General features: G+C 43.8%; 1 protein-coding gene across 1 annotated transcript in view; it reads left to right on the forward strand.

The window, feature by feature from the left end:
• The first annotated feature begins 329 nt into the window (after positions 1-329).
• POLE (DNA polymerase epsilon, catalytic subunit) overlaps positions 330-21,615 on the forward strand; it is a 118,785-nt gene continuing 97,499 nt past the window's right edge. The window contains exons 1-6 of the mRNA XM_068240609.1: positions 330-437; positions 4,773-4,908; positions 11,990-12,070; positions 12,206-12,250; positions 17,493-17,585; positions 19,556-19,710. Coding sequence (XP_068096710.1) covers positions 376-437; positions 4,773-4,908; positions 11,990-12,070; positions 12,206-12,250; positions 17,493-17,585; positions 19,556-19,710 — 572 coding nt within the window. The 5' untranslated portion in view covers positions 330-375. The remainder of the gene's footprint in view (positions 438-4,772; positions 4,909-11,989; positions 12,071-12,205; positions 12,251-17,492; positions 17,586-19,555; positions 19,711-21,615) is intronic.

Consider the following 21,615-nt stretch of genomic DNA (forward strand, 5'->3'; position numbering starts at 1 on the left):
GACACGCCCATTATTCTTCAGCCTGTTTATTTTTGGGACTGCTTAGATGCGCTAAACTCGCTGTTACATGCTTTAATTGTAACGAATGTGTTACTAATATAACTTTAAGTTGTCAATTGACATTTGCATACCAGGACTTAACTTTGAAGACTGAGACAGGACCATACTGTAATTGGTTGGAGTTATTAGCTGGGAAGTCGCTCTAAACATCGCGATAAGCAGCTGTATAGGGGCAGAGACTCTCTCTCTATTGGTTGGCTGCATGGTGTACAGCTCAGTGGAAGTGATTGGCGGGTGTCAGGGGGCGGGCGGAGTGGAGTTAGGGAGAAGTGCTGGCGGGAGTTCGGTGGCGCGGGAAGAGGACAGAGTATAAGGATGGTGCTGCAGAACAGCGGGAAGCTGCGAGCCGAGTCCCGGGGGGACGGTGACAACCAGCAGTACGTACACTTAGCAGGCTGTAGCCGGGACACTCTATAATGTCTATGCATGTGTCCGTCCTCTCTGCTTATAGTTGTGTTTGTACAGGGATATAGTCGTCATGGCCTGGGCTAGCTCACTGCACGTATATCTAATTTGTATCAGTTATGGTGACCATACATGGTACTTTTTTTTTTCATCCAATCTTACCATTTCTATGTAATATAAGGGAACTGCCTAAATTATCATCTCAATATATTCACTTAATTTACCCTTCTACTACATAGAAATGGTATGATTGGATGAAAAAATGTGTACCGTGTATGGCCACCATTAGTGTGACCTGCCAGATGTGTAGTGGCATCCATAGTGTTTGGGCGTCCTAAAAACAAGACACTCCGGTCCAGATCAGTGGCATTGTTAAGAACCTGTGGGCCCCAGTGCAAGTTTTGCATTGGGGCCCCCCCATACATAATTGATATGGCACACCAAAACCAATCAAGGGCAACCACAGTGTCAGAGGTGTAATGCTGGGGATACACGGTACAGAAAGATGCACAGTACGTTTCTGTACCGTGTATCGACCAGCTGATCCGGCCAGCTGATAATTTTCAGCTGGCCCGACCCATGCCCGCTCGACCCGTGCCCGCTCAATTCCCGCCGGCGGACAATGGCGGGGAATCGAGCGGTGATAAGGAAGAGCCGGCGGGGACGAGCAGCAATCGATTTGCGGGGATGCGGCTGGGGTCGATCAGGCGGTTAATCGGCTGCTGGATCGACTCGTGTATTCCCAGCATAAGAAGTGGATCGGGAACACTGTTAATGACCACTACCATTCAAGCATCTATAGAAGTTAGAAGTATCAACGCAGGACAAATAATGAGCTAATACTGTGGTTTAGGATGGGCCCCAAGACGTACTGGCTTGAGCTAGGATTTAAACCCTGGTCAAAGGCTCAAACCATATATCAAATATAACAAGCCTAAGGGCTGGTTCAGACGGACGCTTGCAGAGCGTTTACAGCCAGCGTTCAGGGCTTGGTGTTAAACGCTCCCATTCAAGTGAATGGGAGCGTTTGTACCAAGCTTTCAAGCGCGTTTACACAAACGCGGCGTTTGGGTCCCGATTTTCCCTGGCGTTCAAGGAGCCCCTGGAAGCTACATGTAGCTTCCAGGGGAGGTTAACCGCGACGGCTAATGTCCCCCTAGGGGAAGAAAAAACGCGACCGCATCCAAACGCACACGAACGCTGCTGAACGCGACGCCAGCAAACGCAACGCCTCCAAACGTCCGTCTGAACCAGCCCTTACTTGTACACTATCCAGCTGACAAAACTCTGCAATACATCAACTACTTCAACAACAAATATGATACAATTGTGGAAAGGGGTCTTTCCACAAATTTAAGAGAGCTTTTAACCCAGGATTAAACTTCATGTTAATCGGTAGCTGATAACCCCCTTTCTCACGAGAAATCTTTACCTTTTGTCAAGATCTCAGGAACATCTGCATGGCTGATACTATGCAGAAACCCCTCCCACAGTCATGTCAGGGCCATGGCCTTGACAGTTTGTGGTCTGTAAACCTCATTGTATTGTTGGAAATAATGTCAGCTTCCAACTGGCAAGCTAGCAGTATCTCCCTCTGTGCATAGAGCTCTCAGTAAACAAACATTCCACAGAGGTCACCTGGCAGGACTTAAGATGTCACCACCTGTAATACATTTCAGAATGTAAATTGGGGAAAGGAAAGGTTTAACAATGGGCAAAAACTCAATGCATTTATACATATAGTAAAAAAAAAATATTCTTTTTCATTCTTATTTTCACTACAGTTACTCTTTAACGTCCAAATTCGATGTTGTCCTACTTTTTGTTGCGTTCCCTGTAAAAACAGTATTGCAACAGAGGGTAAAAGTGTTTTCATGTTCTTTTCAAGATATTTATGGATAATTTTTATTAGATCCGGTTTCTGACGTATTCTTATATATTCAGTGATGTTCTTGTTCAATAAAACGAGTTTAAAACAAAAAAAGTGGTTTCATGTAATGCATGAGGTGACATACAGTGAAGTATACAGTACAAAGTATGCTTTGCTACAACTGTTTAAGGACAACTGAAGTGAGAAGAACATTTAGACTGCCATATTTATTTCTTTTAAACAGTACCAGTTGCCTGGCAGCCCTGCTGGTCCATTTGACTGCAGTAGTATCTGAATCACACCAGAAACAAGCATGCAACTAATCTTGTCAGATCTGACAATGCCAGAAACACCTGATATGCTGCATGCTTGTTCAGGGTCTATGACTAATTATTAGAGGCAGAGGATCAGCAGGATAGCCAGGCAACTAGTATTGCTTAAAAGGAAATAAATATGGCAGCCTCCATATCCCTCTCACCAGGGCTGTGGAGCTGGTACAAAAATCATCTGACTCCTCAGTTTATGACCGACCACCGACTCCAGGTACCCAAAATTGCTCTGACTCCTCGACTTAGACTCCACAGTCCTGCCTCTGACTTCAGTTGTTCTTTGAAGCGGACCTGAACAGAACAGGATAGAAGGAAAACAGAGAGAAATACACCTTGTATGTATTTAGAGAAAAGAGCCCGTCTAATTCCCCCTCAGCTGTGACTAATCGCAACTAATTTGATCTCTCAGCTGTGTCAGCTCAGGAATCTCCTCCTGCCACAGCAGAACAGCTAATTTGTAAACACAGGATGTTAACAATATGCCTGCTTCCATGAAAGCAGGAGGTAGACACACTGCCAATTATTACAGGATTTGCATGGGCTGTAACAAAGAAATGTTTTTCATTCGGGGTAGAAACACGGTAGGCAGAAACGCTAACGTTACAGAAAACGCACATATTGCAAGTCAATGGTCCGCATGGAAAAACGCATAGGTTTACGTTCTGCAATGTGCATTTTTTTTTTAAACGCAGGACTTGCTGCATATTTTTCCAAAGCGCATCGAAAACTTACATAATGAATGTCAATGGTGATGCAGAGGTATTGCGCTTTAGTGCTTTTTTTTTTTTTAAGTTTGATGTATTTCTGCTTCCTGTTGACGTCCTAGTGATTAGCATAAAATGCATATCAAAAACGCATATGCGATTTATATATGCGAACCGCAAATGCATTAAAACACAAGAAAAACACATGCTGCTCCTACCCTAAGGGCTCTTTCACACCAAGACGTTGCGTTAGATGCGTCTCAAAATGTGCCCCTAACGCAACGCATGTGAGCTTTGAAGTTGGACGTTACATTGGGCACTGTGAACAGCCCATTGATTTATCATTGCTGTGAGTTGGGCTGCGATACAGGCTGCTGTAACGTGGGACTTTAACGTCCCACTGTGAAAGCAGCCTAAAGGTTATTATGCTGTTGCGTATCTTTTAGAGCAGAGAGGAAGTTCTGAGTTAAGGTGTGCTTTAATGCGCATCGCTCTGCATGCATCGCGTTATGCCGACGGGTCCCTTGCACCACACTGCAAACCCGCTAATTAGAATGTAACATTACTTAATTAGAAGCCAGAGTGCATCTCTTGAATTACCTGGTACCCTTTTCGCTGCACTCAACACCACTTCCTCATCCTCAGAGGTGCAAGGTCAAGAAATTTTGTCTTCATAATGTTTATAGTTACTAGTTGAGAAAAACAAGTTTTATACTTACCTTGGCACCCACATTGGTATTGGAAAGCCTTTGGATGTTCCCAGGTCCTTCTATATGCCACTGTTCTGGCATTGAGTCTCTCTTTATCTTCTGGCCATGAGTGTGTCCTTAGACAAACATAACTGCACTGGGCAAGCACGTGTATGGTCTGTGTAATCCCAGTAGAGGGAAGCACTCGTGCGTGGATGGACCCAGAGCTGGATCAGTGGCAGGAAGAAGGACCCAAAAATCATAACCGAGCAAAGCAGCGCTGAGAAATTTGGGCGATTAATGTGCCACCATAGGCTTGTAATGAAGTAAGGCTATAGCAGTGTTAAGACAGTAATTTGGGCACCGTCAAGACGGAGCCCAAATTACTTTAAAAACAACTTAATTCGTCCACCAGCAATGGCTGTCAGCCAAATTACGTCTCTCCCCCAGAGTTAATGGCAGCCCAGAGGGGGAATGGTAATAACGCAGTCAGGACTTTTGCAGGAGCAGGGTGAACTGTTTTTTTGCTTTTTTTTTTTTTTTTCCTCCTCCAGTCTCTTTGGGGCTTTTCAGCTTTTTCAGCCGTTTGTCAGCTTTTATTTTTTTCTCCAGTCTCTTCAGGCTTATTGTGAGAATTCTAAACAGTGGTAAAGAAATGAGTGATATTTTAATACATTTTCTAACATTTATGTGCATTTTGTTTGTTTTCTTTTAGAGAAGATGCTTCAGCTAGCTCAGCTGCCAAGAGACTTGAACGCAGTCAGTGGACAGATAAGATTGATACTCAGTATGGCTTTGAAAGGATTCGAGAGCCTGGAGAAAAAACAGGCTGGTTACTCAACATGCACCCTGTAAGTGAATCCCATTCAAAGTATTAATCTACCGTATATACTCAAGCATAATCCGACCCCCCCCCCCCCCCAGCTTTTCCCTAAAAATAAAAAAAGTGGGAAAAATTATTGACCCGTGTATAAGCCGAGGATAGGAAATGCTCCAGCTACTGACCCAACTGAGTGCCCCCTCCCCCCACCATAGCCACAACTGAGCAGTGGGGGGCACAGTGGTGATAGCTGTGTGGGCTTTGTGCCATGCTGCCCCCCTCCGTGGCAGAGTGCATGCTAATTGCCCCCCCTTCTGAGTGCCCCTCCCTCCACTACCATAGGCACAATACAGAGCAGTAGGGGTACAGTGGTGTTACTGTACGAGCTTTGTGCCGTGCTGCCCCCTCCATGGCAGAGTGCATGCTAACTGGCCCCCTCTGAGTGCCACCTCCCCCCACCATAGCCACAACAGAGCAGTGGGGGCACAGTGGCGATAGCTGTGTGTCCGTACTGCCCCCTCTTCCTGACTGAGTGCATGCTAATTTGCATAGTAAGGAGAGGACTATTGCGCTGCTCTCACCTCCTGTCCGGGCCTCTTTCCACTTCTCCAGTAGTCTCTGCTTCAGCTCTTTTATCCCCTTATGCCGCTTGTTCTTGCTGTCAGCAGCATGGAGCTCCGGTCTCTTCAGGGCAGTGTGCAGCCAGGGACGCTCATAGTCTCATTGCTATGATGCCATCTAGTGACGCCTCCCACAATGTGCTGCTTGCATCATAGCAATGAGACTATGGGCGTTCTTGGCTGTGCACTGTGTCCCGACGAGACTGGAGCTCCGTGCTGCTGACAGTGAGAACGAGCGGCATAAGGGGATGGAAGAGCTGCGGCAGAGAAACTACTAAAGAAGCAGAAAGAGGCCTGGACAGGAGGTGAGAGCAGCGCATTAGGCCTCACCTTACTATGCAAATTAGCATGCGCTCAGTCAGGAAGAGGGGGCAGCACGGGCGCACAGCTGTTCCCGCTGTCCCCACACGGCTCCGCTATGCCTATGGGGGGGAGGTGGCGGAGGGAAGGGGCACTCAGAGGGAGGGTCACAGTGATTTGGTACTAGAGTATAAGCCGAGACCCCCACTTTTGGGTACTTTTTTGGGCCCAAAATCTCGGCTTATACTCGAGTATATACGGTACTTGCCAAAAGTGGCAAATAATGGTTATAACTGAAGAAAATATAATTAGCTTTGTAATGGCCTATACTGCCACTTCATATGTATGTTTGTATATCAGTACTGTAGTACAGTAAAACATATATACACACAGTCAGGTGGGATTAAGAATTATCTGAGGGCACTCTGTCTGAGAATGGGGCCTTGCTGTGAGGCCATGTTCACAGTGACCATTGCCATGCGTTCCCTGTGACAGCAGGAACGCTACTCAGTGGATCGGAAAAGTTGCGCCACACATTACCTGCATGTTGTGTTACATAAAGTGAAGCATACAGTCAAATAAAAGTATGCTTCCCCATAATCTGTAATGCACACGTTTTGCATTACCATGCCACACTACATTACACCACAGTGCACCCGCCGTACTTAATGTCCCATAGGTGGTGCATTGCAGTGCGATAAGCAGTGTTACAAAAATGCCATTACAACACACCACTGTGAACGTGGCCTCATACTGTCGGGTACTGCAGTTGCAATTAGTGGGGCAATGAGGTGAATTTACTAAAGGCTGGAGAAGAGACGTTATTTAGCAAACTTGCACTGACGTTTTAAATGTTGTCAGGAGGCAAACATTTGCAACCTTCACATGGGTCATATTGGAACATGGTGAGTTTTATTTTTTACACAATAAAAATGAGTAAATCTAATGCAATAATTTTTTTCAGCAACCCTACTATGTTCTAGTCCAGGGATGTCAAACCGGTCTTGCGAGGGCCGAGGTCCTCACACATTTTTGACACAGCTCAAATGAATTGCTGGGTCTAAATCAGGATAGGTGTGGTTCATCAGGTAGAACACATTCCTCTCTTTCTCAGTCCATCCTAAACACTGGCATGGATCTGGCCCTCCAGGCCTGGAGTTCAACACCTGTGTTCTAGTCAGACACAAGGGTTGTAAACTTTTGAACTGTTCAGTTCAAGTTAAAGTGGTCTAACACCCAGCATTTCAACTTTGCTTTAAAAGATTGCTTACAGCTTATAAACTATTATGCCAGATTTTTTTTTAGCAGAAATTCACTGAATGGATTAAACATGACATTTTAGTGCTGCATTTAGCTAGAAATGCTCCTCCTGCTTGCTTGTTTAGTTACAAATGTATCTATCTACAATGTAACAAACAAACACTGCTCTGAGAGAACAAAGAGGGCTTCCCCAGCAGGCTTTTCAAAGGTCGATTTGTATACCAAATAAAGATACATTTCTAACTACAGATAAGAACTGATGCGGATTCCTAGTTAAATCCAACACTAAAATGTCATGTTTAACCCATTCAGTGAATTTCTGCTTAAAAAAAATCTGGCATAATAGTTTGTAAGCTGTAAGCAATCTTTTAAAGCAAAGTTGTAATGCTGGGTGTTAAACCGCTTTAATTAGACCACTTTGGTTCTAGAACAATAGAAAACAAATTCCTTGACTTCATATTTGTGTTGCAGTAGCATACACACACCCATAATGAAATCCTCTTGTAATAAACCCTGAACTACCTGGACAAACTATATATAAAAAATTGTAATGCATTTTCTGCATGTGACTATAATTGCAGGTATTTCACTCACCTTTTAGTAGTCCTCATGATAATTTGACAGGACACATCAGGTTTGCAATTTTTTGTAAACTAATAGCAGATCGTTTATAATAGCATCCAGTAGAGGCTTTCTCTTATTAGTCTAAATGGCCAATTTTACTATTCCCATGTACAGTCCTGGCCAAAAGTTTTGAGACTGTCAAAAATATTGGAAATTAGAAAAGTTGGTGCTTACGTTTTTATAATAGCAATTTGTATATACTCCAGAATGTTATGAAGAGTGTTCAGATGACTTACATAGTCCTTCTTTTCCATGAAAATTAACTGAATCCCCAAAAAAACCCCTTTCCACTGCATTTCATTGCTGTCATTAAAGGACCTGCTGAGATCATTTCAGTAATCGTCTTGTTAACTCAAGTGAGAGTGTTGACAAGCACAAGGCTGGAGATCATTATGTCAGGCTGATTGGGTTAGAATGGCAGACTTGACATGTTAAAAGGTGGGTGATGCTTGAAATCATTGATCTTTCATTGTTAATCATGGTGACCAGCAAAGAAACGCATGCAGCCATCATGAATATAAATGGCTTCACAGGCAAGGATATTGTGGCTACTAAGATTGCACCTAAATCAGCAATTTAAGAACTTCAAGGAAAGAGGTTCAATTCTTGTTAAGAAGGTTTCAGGGCGTCCAAGAAAGTCCAGCAAGCGCCAGGATCGTTCAGGATTCAGCTGCGGGATTGGATTGCAACCAGTGCAGTCGTTGCTCAGGAATGGCAACAGGCAGGTGTGAGCGCATCTGCACGCACAGTGAGGCGAAGACTTTTGGAAGATGGCCTGGTGTCAAGAAGGGCAGCAAAGAAGCCACTTCTCTCCCAAAAAACATCAGGGACAGATTGATCTTCTGCAGAAAGTGTGGTGAATGGATTGCTGAGGACTGGGGCAAAGTCATATTCTCAGATGAAGCACCTTTCCGATTGTTTGGGGCATCTGGAAAAAGGCTTGTCAGGAGAAGAAAAGGTGAGCACTACCATCAATTTTTGGCAAAATTGTGAGCGAGCCCATTTCCCTGGATGAGAAGCAACCCCACACGTGTGGGGTTGCTTCTCATCCAGGGAAATGGGCTCGCTCACAATTTTGCCAAAAAACACAGCCATGAATAAAGAATGGTACCAAAACACCCTCCAACAGCAACTTCTTCCAACAACAGTTTGGTGAAGAACAATGCATTTTCCAGCACGATGGAGCACCGTGTCATAAGGCAAAAGTGATAACTAAGTGGCTCGGGGACCAAAACGTTAAAAGTTTGGGCCTGTGGCCTGGAAACTCCCCAGATCTTAATCCCATTGTGAACTTGTGGTCATTCCTCAAGAGGCGGGCGGACAAACAAAAACCAACTAATTCTGAGAAACTCAAAAGCCTCGTCTACACGAGGCGATCCGGTGCCTCGATTAGCCGCCGGATCGCCTCTTCCGCATCCCCGCTCGCCCGCGTCGGATTCTATTCCCCGCTCGTCCCCCGCCGGCACCGCTTATCTTCTGCTCAATTTCCTGCCATTGTCCCCTCGCGGGGAACAAGCAGGGAATCGGCGGTAGCAAGATCCGACCTGTCGGATCTTATCAATCGAGCCGCATCAGCGGCTCGATTGATAAGTGTCATCGGCAAGTGTAGACGTAGCTTTAGAAGTGATTATGAAAGAATGGGTTACTATCAGTCAGGAGTTGCCCCAGAAGTTGATTGAGAGCATGCCCAGTCGAATTGCAGAGGTCCTGAAAAAGAAGGGTCAACACTGCAAATACTGACTTGTCAATAAAAGCCTTTGAAACGTATGAAGTGCTTATAATTGTATTTCAGTACATCACATAAACAACTGAAACAAAGATCTAAAAGCAGTTTAGCAGCAAACTTTGTGAAAACTAATATTTTTGACAGTCTCTCAAAACTTTTGGCCAGGACTGTACTATGCTGGTCCACAGATTGTGCATACTATAAAAAGTTTGGGCTCTATTCACAACAAGCACGAGCAGCACGGTGGCGTAGTGGGTAGCACTCTCGCCTTGCAATGCTGGGTCCCCAGTTCGAATCCCAGCCAGGTCAACATCTGCAAGGAGTTTGTATGTTCTCCCCGTGTCTGTGTGGGTTTCCTCCGGGTACTCCGTTTTCCTCCCACAAACATACAGATAAGTTAATTGTCTTCCCCCTAAATTGGCCCTAGACTATGATACATACACTACACAATACATAGACATAGGACTATGGTAGGGATTAGATTGTGAGCTCCTCAGAGGGACAGTTAAGTGACAAGACAATATACTCTGTACATCGCTGCGGAAGATGTCGGTGCTATATAAATACTAAATAATAATAATAATAATAAGCAGTTTGGTAAAAAGCATTTTGAACGGTAAAATACCTCCTGCGGTATTGTGCACTTTTTTTTTTTCCAAATTCACAAAAGTTCTCCCCCATGAGGCAGAAGTTTGGTAATTTACGGAACAAACATGCCTCAATTCACTAAGCCCTGCACGGTAAGTGTCACTTACCAACCTTCTAGCAGGGCAACAGGCAGGTAGCTGTGTGTGTGACTCAGAGGTTTTCCGGACTGTGCATACGGTTATCCCTTTAGATGTGCTGCAGCCACCAGGGGTAGCGCTTCTGTGTGCTATAATACAATTATGCACATCTAAAGGGATGCCAGCAGAATTGTCAGCTTCTTTTGCTTTGATACACTGAAAGGCCCACCAGCATCCCTGTTGCATCCGATCACAGTGAGAAGCAGGCTGTGTGGCTCTTCCTATTGGCTGCCTGGCTCTCCCCAAAGGCTGTCTGTCAAATTCACCGCACAGAGACAGCACGGGGAGAGCGAGTTATCGGCTGCTGTGAGCTAGAGAAAATTACTTTACACTTTTGGCCAGTAAATGACATGTGGAAATCTTTGTGATTTGACATTTCTTGACATCTCCCGAGGTAATTACTGTACAAGTCGGTAATTTACCCCACTAGTCGGGAACTGTGATTTTCTGTGCAGTGATGGGTTTAGTGAATTGTAACTTGGGCAGGTGATCTGTAAAGTCAGCTGTTTTTGGCTTTAGCGAATGTGAATAGAGCCCATAGTGTAGATAAGCTCTCATACTACATGGAAGTAGTAACCTTTGCTAAAAATTGCTTAAAATTGGATGTTTGTACACACCCTTATGAAAGTGGTGCTCAACTTAAATAATGTTTACATAGTGGCAATGCGATTACCTCTTTGTAGATCATTCTGTGGTAAACGAACTAGGCTTCAATTTAGCAGAATGGAGAAGAGTGGTGTGAAGTAACCTGTGTCTGCAACAGAACTGGCTGTACTGTTTAACAGATACATTTTATTGATTTTCGTTTACTAAAGGCATTTATTGATTTTATGCATGGTACACTTAATCCCAACACCTTCCCTCCCTTTTCATCACCTTTCCTGAGCCGTCCATCTTTCCACCCACCTTTCAGATACTTCAAAGTTCTATACCATTCTCCTTTAAATACTCTAACTAAGGACCACAGATATTTTTACTAATTTTTGCAGGTAGTTTAGCAGGTTGGCAAATAACAGAAGGGAGGCTCTTAATGGTTCTAGTCCTGAGTTTACACTGTAGGGGACTGTTGCTGTATCCATTTTAGAATTATATCTATAGCACAGTGTTCTCCCCAGGCTGTTTTAGCCCGGTGCTGCACCCGGCTAGTTTTGGTGAGCACATGGCTGTCATCAGCTCACCTCCTCCTATGCTTTAAGCAGAGTTGCACACAGAAGCACCAGCCCTGATTCTCTCATCACGCCCCACCCGGCTGTAAAAAAAAAATTCTGGGGAGAACACTGTAGCATAAAGTCATGGCATCCCCATCAGAAGTATCTCACTCCTCTGAGCAACCACCTCCTCAGCAACTCTCCAAAACGGCGTGATCTGTGGGTCCATGGGTGTAGGTTAAAAAAAAAAAAAGAGTGCTTTTTCAGGGATAATTTCTACCCTCTGCCAGTACACCAGCTCTGGTAGGTGCACGCACACACACACACACACACACACACACACACACACACACACACACACACACACACACACACACACACACACACACACACACACACACACACACACACACACACACACACACACACACACACACTACTACACCTACCTCTAATATACACTTATTAGTGTTGGCCTGATGCAAACCAACTGGATTTCCTGAAGTGAGTCACACAAATCTCCCTATTTCCTTCCAGTATCACTGTACATCCCTAATGACAATCACTTGCCTAATCATTTACAGTGAAGTGTATTCTGAACTTGGCAACCATCTTTAATTCTTCTTCTGACTCTAACTGTTCTATTCAGACAGAAATACTGGATGAGGATAAACGTCTAGTAAGTGCTGTGGACTACTACTTCATTCAAGAAGATGGAAGCAGATTTAAGGTGATCTCTCAAATACTACTGAAACTGCACTTTTCAACCAAAGTATTGCTGTAAATAAACACCTTCTGTCCATTTTTTTGTGTGTTCTGGTTGATAGCTGTGAAAAAGTTCTAAATCCATATTGCTTTCTTGCAGGTTGCCTTGCCATACAAACCTTATTTCTATGTGGCCACAAAGAAGGTAAACCAGATTCAGTCTAGTGTTGTGGAACCTAAAGCCATATTGTTTTGTTATTGCTGATTGGACTCAGGGTCATGGGGTTTATTTATTAGTGATCAGGATAACACACCCTCTAAAATGAGGCTAATGAGCCAGGAGTATAACTACAAACTATTCGACTCCCAGCAAAACGTTAATGAGGCCCTCCTATTTCCCTTGGTCACCATCACAGCCTGGGGGCACAGCTCTGGTTGCAGGAGCTGCTCCCCTATGGTTGGGCACATAAAATGAGCTGTCCTAAAGTATACACTTTCTCACAGCTTTTCCAACTCCTGTGTGAACTGTGTAATGAGCTTATGTGAGAGGAAAAATGCATATATATCGTGATCTTAAATTCAGAATAACTGAATTAAGAGCCCAGAAGGATTCCTGTCTGGTAGGGTACTCAGTTGTCTCTTCTCTCCACATTTAAGGATAAAGCACAGAAGAAGGGAAAAAAACCTAAATTGTCCTGTTTCAATTCACGCCTACAGTCTTTATGAGGAAAATGTTCATGCTGGTTTACATCTCTCAATTAAGTTGTTTTTATTTGTTTGTTTTTTGAAAGCTATTTTTCAAGTGAATACAAAAACCTGTCAGTTGACATAAATGATGTTCTCCTCTTCCCTGTAAACATCTATGGTGGTAGGTCTTACAATGTCTGTCTCTGATTCTGCTAACTGCTGCTGGCTGCCATGTAGAGATAATTCAAACTGATGGCTGGCACTCTACAATTTTCTACAACTGTTATGTTAATTTAATTTATTCTACAGAAATGGAGAATATGTGAAGAAAACTGTAATCTGTTTGATCAAGTGACTGATTTGCATGCGCCTAACTCAGTGTAAAGGTGGCCATACATGTTTTTTGCCCAATGTGGCAAATAGATCGATTCCTCTCTAACCTGATCAGAGAGGGATCGGTTACCCCCCCCCCCCCCATACATGGCAAACATATTTTTCAGGAGGTGCAATTTTTCACTGTTCAATACTGTGCAATGCTATGGGCCGTTGATCTACAGCCGATCCCTGAAGCGTCTGACCAAAATTTTCCTTACTATCCAATCTTACTGTATTCTCAACCGATTTTTGTATTTCAAAGATTTTATTGGGATTTTTATTTTTTTGTTAAGAACAATGCAGTGAAAAAAATCCAACAGAGCCATAACAAAGATTTGAAATTTAAACTGTATTCACAGCATTCAAAGGCGTCAAAAAGTAAACAAACTATCAATGTGAAACTGTGATCAACTGGGGTAGTGCATGTTTATAATCACTTTAAATATGCCCCAGAGGACTATACCTAACTTTTCTGGGGCATGCTTTAAGGTGGGAAAGGGAAAAGGTCCTACCAAGCTAGGGACCAGTAAGGAATGTGACTCTGAATGTCCATCGTCCAGCGATAGACAGACAACCTAGAAGAGGAAGGCTCACTACTGTTGGCCCAACAGGTGAATTAGGAGAAAAAGAGGAAAGAAGGAGAAGAAAGGATAAGATAAGAGAGAGAAAGTGGGGAGGAGGGGGGGTATCCCGCCCCATCTCATCCCATCCCATCTCTTCTCATCTCACAGCCTTGTAATCAGGGAATTCTCTATTGAAGAATGTTCGAGCTGAATCCAAGGATCCCAAATCCTTTCAAACTGCTTATGGGTGTCCAGGATACTAGTTAAATTTTCGTTAAAGAGTTTATCTTGGATTTTACTTCGTTAATGTTGATAGAGGGTTTCTTCCAGTTTCGCGCTATAGTCATGGTTGCCGCTGAGAAGATCATAGAAGCCATTTGTTTTGTGACTTGGTCAATGACTATTCTCTTGTGCAGGAGTGCCTGTCATGGATCTCTAAAAAAATTTTGTGGAATAGGGAGGAAAGCAGTTTGTACACTTGACACCAGAATCTGGTGAGACGGGAGCAGGTCCACCAAGTATGTAGCAAATCGCCTGGTGCTCTACAACCACGGAAGCAAAAGGGGTTGGCAGAGGGAAACGCCTTGGCTCTTGCTCGGACTAAGTACCAGGGGGTCATGATCTTGTAAGCTACCTCCACTGTGTGTAAGTTACATGAACAGCTGTAGATCCTACTCCAAATGTCTATCCAGTCTTTCCTGTTTTTAGAACAAGAAAGATCTGTTTCCCATCTGGAAGCTTGTGCGTATGAAACAGGATGCTCTGGCCGTGTGAGAAAGGTGTAGACCGTGGTAATTAGCCCCTCAGTGTTAGGGCAGTGGAGGCAAATGCTTTTGTATGCTTTAACTTTGAGGAAGGTTTTTTTTCCGAATTAGGGACGTTCTCCACGGTTTTATTTGTGAGTAGTGGTAGAATTCTTTTGGGGGATCCTGAAATTTCTCCTGTAGTTCGGGCCAAGTGTAAAGTCCTCTAGAGGTGAGGAAATGTGTCACCGTAAGAAGGCCTTTGTCTCCCCACCAAGAAAATGCTGCTGGGTTATCGTTGCCTGGGGGAAATGGGGTTATTGATAACGGTCAGCAAGGGTATATGAGTAGATTGTAGGTAGGCTGAGTATCGAATTGAGTTCCAAACCTGAATGCTATGAAGCATGGGAGGACTGAGAGAGGAGGGCCTCATCTTAAAGAGACACTGAAGCGAAAAAAAAAATATGATATAATGAATTGGTTGTGTACTATGAATAATTACTAGAAGATTAGCAGCAAAGAAAATATTCTCATACTTTTATTTTCAGGTATATAGTGTTTTTTCTAACATTGCATTATTCTATAATTTGTGCAGAATACACAACACTCAGCATTCAAAATGAGTCTTTCAGAGCAGTCTGTGAAGTAATGAACTCTCCTCTGGCAGAGGAAAAGTAAACAGTTCAATTACAGTTGAGATAATAAAAGTTAGATAACAGCCCTCTCCACGACTAACTTAGTCGGAGAGCTTAATGGCTTGTTTGCATAGAGATAACAACTGGAGTTTCTCAACTCTTCCTGTACTGGAAACAATTAGACTGATGTATCTGATCTTAATGTTTTATTTTTAAGCTGTACTACACATACAAATCATAATATCATAATTTTTTTTTCGCTTCAGTGTCTCTTTAAGTGGTAGCCAAGGAAGAGTGCTAGGTAACTTGGGGGCACAGTCAGGCATCTCAAGTAAGACCCAGAGAAGGGTTTCCAGAGTTTAAAATAAATGGGTTAGCTGGGCGATAGTCACCGCTTGGAAGTATGAGCAGATCTGAGGGACCCCCAGGCCTCCATCAAATGTATGAGCGAATAAGGTTGATTTGTGGACCCTAGGGCATTTACGACACCAGATAAGTGACAGTATTTTGCTTTGAAAAATATGTAAATAATGATTGGGCACATTAACTGGATGGTTGCAGAAGTAGTAAAGCAGTTTGGGTAGGAAAGACATTTTAATAAAATAAATTCTACCTAGCCAGGACAATGGGACCATCTGTCAGAGCTGAAAGGGATTTTAGCAACTGAGGGTAGTTGACTGCAAAAAGGGAAGCGTAATTGGGATTTAGAGTAATACCCAGGTAGGGTAGGGACTGGACCAACTTAAAGGAGCAAGATTCCTTAAAGAGAGCCCGAAGTGGGCTCAAAAAATGACAAAAAAAGTAGGCTACCTGATCTGCAGGGCTGAGCGGATCAGGTAGCTGCAAAAACCGCCGCTCCCGTGGGCTGCATTGGCCCACTTACACTTTGGTGACCTATAGGTCACGATGCTGCGCTGAGGGACTGTGGGCCATATGCAATTCACTTTTTCACCTAGGAGATAATTTTTCATCTTCTATTTAAAATAACTTTCCAGCACTTTTCAACTAAAAAAGTACCAAAAAGTAGGTGAAAAGGTACTATCAAAATTATTTTGAGAATTTTAGTGCTTTCTGGTGGCTTAAAAGGCATTTTATTGACGAGTTTAAAATTATCAACTTGGAGAAAACTAAAGAGAAAAAGTGAATTGCATATGGGCCTGTGTGTCTCTCATAGCATCAGGGCCGGACTTGTACTCTTTACTGCCCAAGGCCTCTGTCACCAGACGCTCTCCTTCAGTATAGGTAGCCAGATGACCCCTTCCCTCTAGTATAGTTAACTTGATGACCCCCCTCCAGTATAGGTAGTTAGATGACCTCTTCCCCCCCCCCCCCCCTTCCTTACCCTCCAGTGGAAAGATGACTCCCTTAATCCCTCCTTTTTTCACTTCCCCCTTTCAGTATAGGTAGCCCGCTTGCCTTCACACCACAGCAGCCAGCAGTGTGACTCATTTCTCAGCTCGCCTCCAGTGCAGTAACTTCCACTTCCCCTCTGTCTCCAATGCTGCCCAAGTCCATACCCGCCCGCTACAATGCAAATGTGCACCGAGAGCATGGTGGCCACTGCACAGGCCGCTGGCAGCAGAGTACCATGGTCAGGCGCTCACCTGATTTCCCTGCATTGCAAGCTTGCAAATGCTGCATAAGTTTTTAGCCTGTGCTTTGGTGCCTTTGCTCCTATGGTACCCTAGGGCATGGCCTAAATCCGGGCCATGCATAGCATGCAGGGGAGCGGCAGGAGGCACAGCCAGGGGAGAGAGCTGCCCAATGGCAGCTCAGGAAACCCTGCAGGAACGCCCCTAGCGAGCGTTTTGAACAGGGAATTTCTCTCCCCTGTGTTTACCTCCGAGTTAGCGGCAAATCTTGTCGCTAAACTCGGGTGGGGGAGGGGGGGCTATATCGCAGCAGTGGGAGGGCACAGAGCCATGTCATTAGACAGAGGACATGCCTCCGTGTCGAATCTGCCCCCCATCCCCCCCCCCCCCCCCCCGAAGATCTACCTCTGGTTCTCTTTAGCTGTACAGAAAGTTGCAAAGTTAAGGAGATGCCTAAACCTCTAGACTTTGCTATATTAATATTCAATCTAGAGATGTGGGCAAAGTGCTCAAAAGTTAATCTCAATCGATTTTTGCTGAGAATTTATCAAAATAACGATTGACGCGGCTTGCTGCGTGGCAGATGAGATCAAATCTGCTAGTAAAAATCAATACGTGACCATTTCTGTCTTCTGCCTCCTGTGTAGGATCGAATTTTTGGTGAAATCGGTCACATTCTTCTTCATAGCTTCTATTGTTTCTATCTATAAATTGATCATTTCTAACATCAAACGACCTTGAGATTATTGGGTTTACCAGGAAGGAGGTTAGCATATTCTATTCTCACTTGACAGGATTTGCCTCAAGCATTTTCACACTGCCGTTCATACTAACTTTATTTTACTCTGTTAGGGTTGTGAGAGGGAAGTTTCTTCATTTCTGTCTAAGAAGTTCCAGGGAAAGTTGGCAAAAATGGAAACCATTGCCAAGGAAGATCTGGATCTGGTTCGTAAAATATTTCTATTCCTTATTCTTCTTTTTAAATAAAGCACACCTATGCATTTAAAAATAAAATGAAGGCATCAGCTTGTGTTTGTTTGTGGACTTTGTTACAGTTGCACATAAAGCAAATCATGTGTTTTTGCTGAAATCCATTATTATTGCCTTATAAAGTGCCAACATATTCCGTAGCGCCAAGAAACAAACATTGAGTACAAACTAATACAGACAATGGTTTATACCAATATACCAAATACAGAATTGGCACAAAATACAGAACTGGTAATTACAGTGACCAAAGTAACAGTGCAAGACACAAAATGAGTTATAAATTCCAAGACACAAAAGGGTGAGAGAGCCCTGACCTTGCGATCTTACAATGTAAAGGAATGGGGGGAACGAGGTGGGTTAGTATGCAGTATTCATGCAGGCAGTATGTGTTTAGGTTATCTAGTAGGAGTACAACTTAGCCAGAGAGGTCAAAGGGGGAATGGCCTAAGTTGGTGTGCACTTAAAGCGGAACTGAAAACATATTTTAAAAAAATAAGAGTTTTACTTACCTGGGTCTTCTGCCAGCCCCCCTGCAGCCGACCTATTGCCACGCAGCCACTCGCCGATGCTCTGGTCTCACGTCGCGGCTCTCTTTCACGTCACGCAGTTCAGGGGAAATGCACCTGTGCGCCCCTGGCCGTGCACCTCCTGGTTCACGTACCTGTAGCCGGACGCGTACTGTGCAGGCGCAGTAGAGATTTTCTCGTAAGGCGCCTGCGCAGAGCGCTCCTGGCTTCAGAAACGTGTACTAGAATATGCGTGGCCAGGGTGCAATGGAGATCGACTTAGAAGTCGACCTCCATTACGGGGGAAAAAGTGAGCCGCAGCAGAACAGTGGATTGGTCCAGGACTGCGAGGGGACAGGTTGGCTGCTGGGCACTGGCAGAAGCACCAGGTAAGTGAAACTCCTTTATTTTTTTTATTTTTTTTTTAAATCAGTTTTCAGTTCTGCTTTAATGGCTTATGGCTTTATGACCCACACGGCATGTCCAGTAATCCTGATGTCAGCTTTGCCAATCCTCCACCCCCCCATCTCCATCCTAACAGCCTGATGCTAGCTTCCTCCAGTCACACACCCGACAGGGGTCGAAATGTCCTCATCTCTCCCCATGGAAAGGGGAGGGGTTAAGTTGTCAACGTCTGTTTCTAGGTAGTTCCATACACAGTAGTTCTTGAAAGTTTGTGAACCCTTTAACATTTTCCATCGATGTTCCCCCGAAAAAAACTGACTTTCAGATCAGTCCTGAAAACCTAGTTGAGGCTTCTTTTACACTGTAAATCACAATTTACAATTTTCAATGGATGCTGGCAAGATGGGACAAAAATGCAGCATGCAGGACTGCATCAAAAATCTGAATCACATCAAAATTGGAATCTGAATTGCATGCTAGGCCTGAACGATTTTAGGAAAAAAATTGAATTGAGCGATTTCTGTCTGAAATTGCGATTTCGATTCGATGCACTGTTTCCTTCCAATCAAGCTTTGATCCCCCTCTTTGCCTAGTTGTTCCCTCCTCTGTCTCTCTTTGTGCCCCCTTTGCCTCTTTATGCCTCCTCTGGGTCTCTCTCTTGCCCCCTTTGTGTCTGTGCCCGCTCTTTCTCTCTGTGTACCTCTGTGCCTCCTCTGTCCCCCAAGCTGCATCAGTTCTGGACATAGCTTCTAATGCATGGAATACTTCCTGTATGTCATGTGACATACAGGAACCCGGAGTTTTGCCAAGCACACTTCTTCAAACTTCCCTCATGTGAAAATGACGTGATCGCGATAATTGCCGCTTTGACGATTCCGAAATTGTAATCTTGGTGATCACGATTTCGATTTAAATTCGATTTATCTTTCAGGCCTATTGCATGCAGTGTAAAAGAGCCCTGAACATGTTTCATAACATGGGGATGCTGACCTTAGATGTTTACTGTCTTTGCAGCCAAATCACCTGGTAGGATTGAAAAGAAACTATATCAAGTTATCATTTCATTCTGTTGATGATCTGATAAAAGTCAGAAAAGATATCTCGCCTGCTGTGAGGAAGAACAAAGAGCGGGATAATGCCAGTGACACATACACGTCTATGCTGTCCAGGTAAATGCATGATTATTCTGTCTGCCACAAATTTCTCTGATTCTTATAGCACACAAGAAATATGGATAATGGGGTATTTTTTTCCCCCACCCTCCCTTTCGTGTGTGTGCGTGCGTGCGTGTGTGTGTGCGTGCGTGTGTGTGCGTGCGTGCGTGTGCGCCTTCTGGTAGAACCCTGCACTCAGATTGTACATATTGGTATGGACATTGAACTTTTATTTGTCAAGCACCTATAGCCAGTTTAACATGTACAGATGTCTTCTATAGCCATTGCGGATTGAACACCTAGCGAGGTTTGGCAGCATGGATGGAGCAGAGTGCAGATATGCAATGCATACTCCTCTGTCAGGTTGCTGCTGTTGGATCAAGGATCCTAATGCCAAATTGAAGCCAAGAAGGGCAGCCCTTCCTGACTTGAATAAAAAATGGGCATTATTGCTTTCCATACAGCCAGGCTGAAATCAAATAGCCTATAAGCAATTGTATTCATAATATTGTTAAACTTTTATGCACAGATTTACTGTGTATGAGTGTCCTTTATCTTTTTCTGTCTGACCAGCATTTTTTTTCTTTCTTTTAACCTCCTTTTGGGCTGAGTCACACAAATACATTTCTAAACTTACATCTAATGCCTGGTACACACAATGCAATTTCCCATCAGATCGATGGGTTGAAACAACTTTTTCAGACAGGTCTGATCTGATTTCTGATCGATTTTTCGATCACTATACTAATTCGAACAGAAATCAGATCGGACCTGTCGGAAATGATCAATTTGACCGGTTGATCTGATGGGAAATTGCAAGGTGTTTATCAGGCATAAGTGTCTTTTCAAGTCTGATTGCTTCTCATGATATGAGTCTGATAGATTCTCAGTATCTGTTCCTGAAATTTAGTCAATAAATTAAGCTGGAATGAACAGCTAGTAATAGTGAAGATGGATGGATAAAACTCAGATCACTCTTGCTTCAGTTTACTAGTAGCAGTAGCATTTTATGGCATTTAATCTGATGAAGGCTTTTTCTTTTAAGTTGGCCAATAAATGTATCATCCTAATTCAAAACTTCTTGCTTCAGTTAACCTTAAAGGGAAGGACCAGGCTCAAAAAAACAAAACAAAATTCACTTACCTGGGGCTTCCTCCAGCCCCTGGCAGCCGTCCTGTGCTTTTGCCGCAGCTCCGGTGGCACCCGGTCTTCTACGCTGCAGAAGCCGACCTTGCCGGGTCCGCTTTTTCTGCACTCCACCGCGCGGGTCACATAGTCCGGCCGACGTTATCTGCATTTTACTGCGCAGGCACAGTAGTTCTGCGCCTGCGGAGTACAATCCTGATGACGTCAGCCGGAACACGTGACCCACACCGTGGAACGCAGAAGCAGCCTACCCGGAACCCGACCTGGCAAGGTCCGCTTCTGCAGCGGAGAAGACCGGGAGCTGCGGCGAGGCCACAGGACAGCTGCCAGGGGCTGGAGGAAGCCCTAGGTAAGTGGATTTTTTAGATTTTTTTTTTTTTTTTTTTTTTTTTTTTTTTTGGAGCCTGGATGTATCCTTTAAGATCATGTTGGGGATGAGTAACAGGAAATCTTACTAGTAGTATTTTTGTGCTGTGCTTAAATTTTAATAGTTAGGATGGGGGAGGCGGAGATCTGTAAATCAGAAGTAGACAAAATTTGCAAACCACCCATACACTTCAAGAAGTCAGAGTATTATTTCACTTGTTTAAGCATTTGTATTTTATAATGTGCTCTATTATGTTGGCAGTTTTTTTTTTCTTTTTATATCTTTTCTGTAATGTACTGTCTTTGTATGCAGGGTGAGACAGGGACAACCACTGTAAGCAGGTTTTTACTTGTTTTACTTGAAACTTCATGTTTTTAGTTATTTTATATAGCACCTGCCCATTCTCT

The sequence above is a fragment of the Hyperolius riggenbachi genome, chromosome 1 (genome assembly GCF_040937935.1).
Source record: "Hyperolius riggenbachi isolate aHypRig1 chromosome 1, aHypRig1.pri, whole genome shotgun sequence".
Lineage (NCBI taxonomy): Eukaryota > Metazoa > Chordata > Amphibia > Anura > Hyperoliidae > Hyperolius > Hyperolius riggenbachi.